The 8,354-nt window shown below is 30.0% G+C and overlaps 2 protein-coding genes across 2 annotated transcripts in view; both read right to left on the bottom strand.

Moving 5' to 3' along the window:
• Window positions 1-1,488: 1,488 nt before the first annotated feature.
• Window positions 1,489-4,289, bottom strand: LOC145188980 (uncharacterized). The gene is made up of 9 exons (XM_080065502.2): window positions 3,909-4,289; window positions 3,603-3,672; window positions 3,471-3,514; window positions 3,145-3,284; window positions 2,904-3,020; window positions 2,571-2,733; window positions 2,302-2,455; window positions 2,134-2,203; window positions 1,489-1,937 (listed from the first exon to the last, which is right to left on the bottom strand). Exons 1-9 carry the CDS (start codon window positions 4,062-4,064, stop codon window positions 1,586-1,588), a joined length of 1,266 nt encoding a protein of 421 aa, XP_079921628.2. The 5' UTR covers window positions 4,065-4,289; the 3' UTR covers window positions 1,489-1,585.
• Window positions 4,290-5,793: 1,504 nt separating this feature from the next.
• The window catches only part of LOC145188681 (uncharacterized), a 16,626-nt gene continuing 14,065 nt past the window's right edge, over window positions 5,794-8,354 (bottom strand). Inside the window, exons 7-10 of the mRNA XM_090087745.1 lie at window positions 7,885-8,047; window positions 7,112-7,186; window positions 6,829-6,893; window positions 5,794-5,980 (exon numbers count right to left, since the gene is read on the bottom strand). Coding sequence (XP_089943871.1) covers window positions 5,851-5,980; window positions 6,829-6,893; window positions 7,112-7,186; window positions 7,885-8,047 — 433 coding nt within the window. The 3' untranslated portion in view covers window positions 5,794-5,850. The remainder of the gene's footprint in view (window positions 5,981-6,828; window positions 6,894-7,111; window positions 7,187-7,884; window positions 8,048-8,354) is intronic.

Here is an 8,354-nt window from a genome sequence, read left to right as displayed (position 1 = left end):
GGTACGGTAAACAAAAAACAAAATAAATGATCTCATCAAGACACAAGGTTGATTGAAAAACGCTATCTGGGGTTTTGGAGCGAATGCAATTTGGCAGTTTACTGCTGGATTTTGTATTATGATATTCCAAGCCAAGTGTAATCTGAAGCTTTATTCATGGGATTTTATATGGATAATAACTGCGTTATTGAAATAATGCATTTATAAAGGATTATGACTGTTAAGAGTACAATAAATTGGTTACAAACAAAAAATGAGGTGGTAGTGTTCTACCTATACCCCTTCTCCTTATTTAATTGTCTAATATTGTAATTATAGCAACACTTTATCAGACAAAATTTCAGAACTATGACGTGCGGTGTTTAATTCAATTACACTTTCAAATGAGCAAGGAATATTCGTTCAAAAGAATTTAATTGTATTCATGATGAGAAGAAAATTAATTTTTTGTTGACTGGTGAGGTCGGATATTGGACCAGGTGAAAGAGGAGTGCTTGGATATGGGATGATTTTTACTCGAGGCGCCACAAATCCTTTCATAAATCTAAAAATATTTTGTACATTAAAATTGTAGAAAATATTTTTAGATTTATAAAAAAAATATATGAAAGTTATTTCCAAGTTTAATTTAGTTCTTCGTGCAGCAAGAACTTGAAAATTGAAAACGTGGTTTTTAACTCGTAAAATTGAGAAATGTTCTTTTGCACTTAACTTGCTAAAAAGCGCTTAATTAATGGAAGTTAAAAATTAGTGGTTACAAATTTATATTCATTCTTCATTTTTTCATTTTTCATCATTCTTCATGTCATTTTTTAAAAATAAGTTTGACGGATTTAGTCGAATAGCATCTTGACGCAATTTTTTTAAAGACTGCCTTGAAACAAATTAATAAGACAAGCGAGGCAAGGCAACTTTTTTAATGGATTCTTAAAAGTTTTTTTTTATATCAAAATATATAAATAATAATATATAAATTAATTTAAATTTAATTCATTTTAAATGACTGGTACAGAAGGTTTTATTTTATATGTTATTATTCGTTTTTAATGGAAACACAAAAGCTGATGCTTAGTTGTTTGCAATCGTTTGTCATTAAAAATTTTTCAAGGAAAACGAGTTTAAACGTTGAGTGATGATGCTACGGAGTATAAATTAAAACCATGAGGTTTTGTTTAGAAAGGGGGACAGCGAAAACTTTTTTTTTTTTCTTTAAATCTAAAAATTTGTTAATACAATAGAAAATCCAGCTTTCATAAACAAAGTATTTCTACCACTGTGCCATGTGCTATGGGAACGTTCTTAAAACTTTTTATCTCCATCTCCAAGTTTTCACCATTAAACGTTATTCAGAAATCGCAACACGGGAGCGAACAAACGCGTTATTATTTATGCATGTACGCTATAATAACTCGATAAATATATTAGTCACTTTCTATCTACAAGCGTAACTCATAAAAAAGAGGCAGCCAATCCATGTAAGAAGATAAATTGATGCCCGGGCGTGTATTGCAAAAGTAACGCGTAAAAGATACATCACTTTTAAATTATTCTATTATTTCACGCATGAAAAATATGCGTTAACATCTTATCTAGTCTCAATTGCCTGAAGTGTAGGCAGAGTACGTTCTGAATAAGAGCATACAGGAGGTAAATCACGAGTTGAGTTCGTTACTAAAGTGGATGATTTTGAAGCTGGTGGCGTTGAATGCCTTTCATCTTTAATATTTTCATCTATTAGTATTGTATTATTATTATTTGTGTGATTGTCTGGTGAAAGTGTGGCCATGCTAATTAAACCATGTAAATGTTCTTTAGAAAAACTTTCGTCACTCTTTTCTTGATTATCATCTGAATCTGAATCGCGTTGATCTTTTTCTGGTACTTCAGTAGCTTCACCATCAGCTCCAATTATAAAGCGTATACATTTCTTCTTTCTCCTGCAAACATAAACTTTTTATTTAAAAAAGAAAAATCCATTATAATTGTGCAATTTATGACTCAATTAGACCAAAAATTTAAAAGAAAAACAAAACCCTTTGTTAATAAGTTTCTACCTTAAATTATTTTAGAAAATATAAAACTCTCTGAAAGGCATTAGAGTTTTCTTTATAAATAATAGCTATTGGTTATTACCTACACGGCTTACACCATTGCTCTTGTCGATCTAATCCATAGCGTGCTCTGCATTTTTTGGGGTTCATTTCTATGAAACAAGTTTAAAATAGTAACACATTACTTGAGTAACTCAGAAAAAAAAATTTTTTTCTACAACTTTTTTCTTTACTAAGTAAGAAAGCAAACCTTCATTTTTATCCCTTGGGCGCTTCTTTTTGCGTCCAATCTGAGCATAGTTATCTCGAGCACTCCAACCAGGATATAGCTGCATATGAATAGCACGCTCCTTGCGTGCCATCTCATAATATTTAGCTTGTTCTGTCTTTTCAAGAGCATGCCACTGAAAAAAAATCCAGACTAATTTTGAACATCAACTTGAAAATAGCTTTTTTATTATCAGAATTACATCAAGCTGCAATATTTTAAAATAAGTATTGCACATATTGTATTATTACCCGCTTGCCAAGTATTTGGTTTATGGCAGCACTTTCCTTAAGGGTGAACTCTGCTGCAATTTTTGGCCTTTGTTCTTTCATGTAGAGCATAAATGCATTTAATGGTTTTTTGACATGTGGTCTTTTCATTTCTTTTGCAGACCGGCCTGTCATACCAGGATAACTTAATAGTAAAAACATAAAATCTTTCATTAAAAGGGCTTTAATAAGTTTTTAGCTTTTTTTTTTTTTTTAGTGTGTGTATGTGTGTGTATGTTTTTAGTAAGTCTTAGAGATTCTTATTAACAAACTTACACATATTTTTATCAACGTTTAAACTTTACAAAAGCTTACCCTGAACCATAAAACGGCACATTTCCTGACATACCAGGAGGATAGCGAAAATATTTTTGTGGCATAGCTCCATAAGGTAGTGGGTATTGAGGTGGCCCATCAGACTGAGAAAGAGGCCTGTAATCAAAAGTTACAGCAAGTTAAAAAACTTTTGACAAATAACATTATCAATAAAAATGCAATTCAGATAAGTTTATAGACAATATCAATCCAAATAAAAGAATTTAGCAAAATAGTATACCAAGAAGGATGCTCATAGTAAGGTCTTTCATCACGAGTATATAATGGTGGACGAGTTGATATAAAAGGGTTTGAGTAAGGTTGATTGCTATTAGTATTAGTATTCCCAGGACGATATGAATGTGACTGCTCATAGTATCTCTACAAAAAATATTACAAAAATTAAATAAACAAAGCTAAGAAGTATGAATTGAACCTAACAATTATGAATTTAATCTGCATATTATGTAGAAACTTTTCTATCACAACTTTTGACATGAAATCTAAAACTAATCCATTATATTTTATATATAATTGTTAAAAAATGATAAATCATATTTTACTAACATTTTGTGGTGTCACAATAACAGCAGCAGGACTCCCATACATCCCTAAAAAATGTCAATGAACACAAAATAATAACACGCACTCCTAATTCTAAAAATTCATATCAAAAAAAAGCATGACTAATTTAATTACCATGTCCTGTTTCACTTTTTCCATAACGCATTGAAGAATCATCCCGATATAGTTCATCATTGGGTTTTCTCTAATGTACAAATATAGGAGTCTTACTTGCATATATATGTTTGTGCATGTGTGAACTTTTGTATGTATAAATACTTTTGTTTACATCTAATACGCATATATACATATATATATACATATATATATATATATATATATATATATATATATATATATATATATATATATATATATATATATATATATATATATGACGACGTATGCAACATCAAAATGTAATCCATAAAATGTACTTACTGTATCTGGCCCATCTTCATTCAGCAAGTCATCCTTTATATCATTAACAACATCGACAGTCGAGGTATCACTGCATTCATCCTCTTCTTGGGTGTATTGCTTTATTTCATCTTCGGCACCATATTCTTCGGCCGTTGAAGTTGGGAGTTGGGGCATGATATTCTATTCTAAATTTATCAACAGAAATCGTAAATTTGCTCTATAAACTTGCTGTATTTCATGTGGTAGTGTTAACAGCACAGCTTGGTTCAATGTTGTGAGCGGCAAAGTTCAAACCAATATAAGTTATGCTCTTTATTTTCAAAAGAAGCTTGTTTACTTCTGTGCGCTATTTGCCGACTTTATTTTGACTATTGTTAGCGGTGTGTCTGATATCGCTACATCAAAGGATGCCGGTATAGTAATATATTATAAAAGATTCTCTTAGGAACCAATCACAGCGTTTTACAGGTGCCATTTCGATGATGTCATTAATTACTTTCTTTATTCAAACAATTCAACATCGGTCCTGAAATTAGCCCGGTTTTTATAAAGGATTGTTTAGTCCGGTATAATACAACGAGTTATAATTAAAGCCTATATTAAAGTTTATATTATGTTACGCTCACGTCAATATCATGCAGACGAGCTTATTATGTACAACAAAATTTTTAAAAATCTCGAATGACATTGGCATGTTCAATTAAAAATAAATCAAATTCTTTTGTTAGTTGCATTAGACAGAATACAGAGTTTATCTTATCAATATAACTTTATACGTGTATGGCTTGTCTAAATTATTTTTCAGTTTGGATCAAATTAACTTTGTTCAAGCAACTGTTTTTTCTATAAACACCAGTTAGTAGAAACCAGCATGTCAGCGGTTTTACTGAAGTTGCGCGAGTTTTCAAAAACTTTGGTCAGTAAAACATTTTTACAGAAATGCAAAATTAAAAAATGTTGCTGTTTTTAGAAAATATATCAAAGAGAGTTCATTAAAGCATTAGCCACTCATATCTTTTGGGATCCATAGTTTCTAATTTTTTGAACAAAATTCTTTAAAAATGACATTTTGTTTACACAAAAAAAATCTAAATATCCACCATACTGTTTTACGATGCCACGTGAGTAAACACTGCTAAACATAATAAACATGCAGACCAGCTAATTTCTTTCATCAAAGAGAGCCTTCAAATTGCTGACTGGAACAATCTAAGGCGTCTCTGCGTCACATTTTCAATCTAATGGGGGAAATGACGTCAGCGAGACAAGGAATTACAGTGCAAGACTTAAAACTATTTATTCGTCTCAGTACACAAACTAAGATTAAGCGCATTTAAAAAGAATGTATCAGCAAATTAATCATCCAGTAAAAAATGAAACTATTTTTAGAAATATTTGTGTGTGTGTGTGTGTGTGTATATATATATATACATATATACATATATATATATATATATATATATATATATATATATATATATATATATATATATATATATATATATATATATATATATATATATATGAAGATTATTTATATTGGTTTCCACCAATCAAGATATTTGTTTAGATTTTTTATAACCTTTGCTGAAAATTTGACTCAGGTTTTTACGGCTTAGTGAGACTTATTTATAATAATATAGGATGGAAAACAGTTATTTTAAAGTTTTTGAAAGTAGAGAAATCCTTATTAACTACTGATTTCGATTATAAGTTAATAAAGATCAGCTGTCACGGTGCAATGCATTTGCTGAAAAATCATGATCGACGATGAATATTACATCCATCTCGCAATGATCTTTGCATCCATCTTTGTTTCCTTTTACGTATTTGAATCAAGTTATATAAAGCTTTTAATCTTTTAGCATTTTTCGTTTTAATATATTTTATTCAAAAAAAAAACTAATAAGAAATACTCATTTTGCTATTACTAAAATACAAATACCCATTAAAGGGCAATTCACAAAAGCATTGTAATTGGCTTTTCCAAATAAGCGCGAAACGTTTTCAACCACGCGGCTCCAACAGCCCCGTCGACAACTCGGTGGTCGCAGCTCAAAGTCACACTCATTATCTTGGAAATTTTCACTCTGTTAAAAAATAAGATAAAAAATAAATAAACGATCAAAATAAACAAAACTAAAAAAAATTGTTGATCGTTTTTAAGAGCAGAAAAAAAATCTTATGACTGTTTGCTTTCGGTTTATTGCCTCTGGATAAACATCGAATCCAGGCAAAGAAATGCTTGAGACTAGAAACAAAAGCTAGCATTCATTCAAAGAAAACATGGAAACTTTTGCCTCAAAGGGAAATGTGTTGCATTGTATGTTTTAATAGTTCGCTTATCAAAATCAAGATAAAATCGTAACGGCGACGACGGCTAGACAAATCCTATTTTTAAAAAACAAGGCGACAAACAAAGAACTTATTGGCTACAAAAACCCTTAATAGCAATTGATTCATCAAAAACACTTCATTTTATGACGTTTCCTCTCCTCTTATACTAAGGTATTTATTTAGTGTGATCTTGATAAAGTCATAAAACTCCACCAAGATATTAAGTAGGCGGAGATGCAGAGGACTGAACAACCAAAGTGGCTAATAAATATCAGACAGAAATCCTTCAGCACTTTAGTATTATTCCTTTTGGTATAAACCTTCCGTTGTAAATCTTTTCAAAATTTTTAAAAGTTACATCCTTTACAGACAACAACTTAACAGCAACGACATTAGATAAGCAACATTAGACATCTGATACGCAATTAGTCAAAATAAAGAAATTTTAAGTATTATAAACATCACGTTAACAAAGGCTTTTTTTTTTTTTTTTTTTTTTTTACTAATCTAGTGTCGAATCTAAAAAAGCTTGCTGCAGTTGTTTAGGAAAACACCAACAAAGACTTAACTCTTAACTTAAAAGATGACGACAAAAATTTACCGTGTCTCACTGGATTGATCCGGAACAACACGGTCTTCAGATGCAGCTACTGCTAAAATGCAACTCTAAAAATAATTGGTTTTTATTTTTTAAAAATGTTGTTAAAAGCAATCGGTATTGTTTGATCCTAAACTACGATTTTTACTTAAAAGGAAAGCAAAAAAGGCAATCAAAATGACGGCTGATTTTCAGACTGAGCAAAAACTCATTTTTGCCCGTTCGGTTTGGTTTTTCTTCTCATCAACTGATGCATAAAAAAGAAGTTTGCTGCGTTGGTTATTACCTGTGGGGGGTTTATGACAGCTGAGAAGTTACTGATTCCATACATTCCTAAGTTAGACACAGTGAAAGTTCCTCCCTAAAGAAGAAAAATTAAACAGAAAAATTATCATAAAGAAAAAAAATTCCAGAAAAAAATTATCTTTATTTGTATAACACAAAGTTGTCATGTAAACAGAATATTTGCCAAAACGCACATTTTTAACACTTGACGTGTGGTTATGGTTGACGCCGCCTATTTTTTAAGTAAAAAATGTTTAAAAATAAAGTAATAAATTGTAATTTGCTAAACTCGTTCGGAATGTAAACAAAATAGATTTTAAAAGATTTAAAACGAAAGTAAAAATATTTTTAAAAAATTAAAATTAACAAATAATGATTTTTCAACAATAAAAAGACCCGCCGTGCGTAGTTACACAGAGTAATAGAATAAAAATATAAATAAAACGATTGCTACGAATTATCTTTAAAAATGCGCCAAAGTATTCAAAACTATATAGATATGTCCATAAAGACAACAGAAAAAACCTCTAAAGCAGTGTATACACCAATCGACCAAATAATTTAACATAACGGAAAGAACAAAAAGAAGAAATTGGAGTTTTAAAAGAAACTTTGTACCTGAGGTTAAAATTTAAGAAAAACGATTAACAATTGCAACTCATTAAAAAAAAAAAAAAAAAAAAAAAAAAAAAACAGAAAAAAATATTCTCAATGACTTCTACTAATACTATATTATTTGATAGTAAAGATAAATAAAAAAATGAAAAAACATACCAGAAACTCATGTGGCTGAATAGTTTTATTTCTAGCTTTATTCGCCAAAGCATTAACATCAGCATTGATTGTTGACAAACCTTTTTTATCAGCATCTTTAACTACCGGCGTAATAAGGCCACCATCAATGCTGACTGCAACACTCACATCCACATTTTCGTATCTGTAAAAAATTTGATGAGTCGAAAAATAAACTCGCAGTTACGTAAAAAAGATCAGACGCGAAGAAAACCGAATTCAAACCAAGATCTATAAAGAGCTAAACATAGATGCTTTATAGGAGAACAAAATGAACGAACTCTACATACATACATACATACATACATACATACATACATACATACATACATACATACATACATACATACATACATACATACATACATACATACATACATATGTATGTGTGTGTTTATTACATTATATATTTCTTGAAATACAATTTTTAAAAAGAAAATATGGTTAAAATA

Source organism: Hydra viridissima, unplaced genomic scaffold (genome assembly GCF_058129835.1).
Source record: "Hydra viridissima isolate aposymbiotic clone 2 unplaced genomic scaffold, HvirCarnegie_v1 scaffold_5, whole genome shotgun sequence".
Classification (NCBI taxonomy): domain Eukaryota; kingdom Metazoa; phylum Cnidaria; class Hydrozoa; order Anthoathecata; family Hydridae; genus Hydra; species Hydra viridissima.
This window is presented reverse-complemented; position numbering and strand designations above follow the sequence as displayed.

Excerpts from the sequence above, each read along its gene's own strand:
- LOC145188980 (XM_080065502.2), bottom strand. The coding sequence starts at position 4,064 with ATGCCCCAACTCCCAACTTCAACGGCCGAAGAATATGGTGCCGAAGAT. Across the intron at positions 2,456-2,570 it reads ACCAAATACTTGGCAAGCGG|TGGCATGCTCTTGAAAAGAC; the intron begins GTAATAATACAA and ends ATTTTTTTTCAG. Across the intron at positions 2,204-2,301 it reads CCCAAGGGATAAAAATGAAG|AAATGAACCCCAAAAAATGC; the intron begins GTTTGCTTTCTT and ends CTTGTTTCATAG.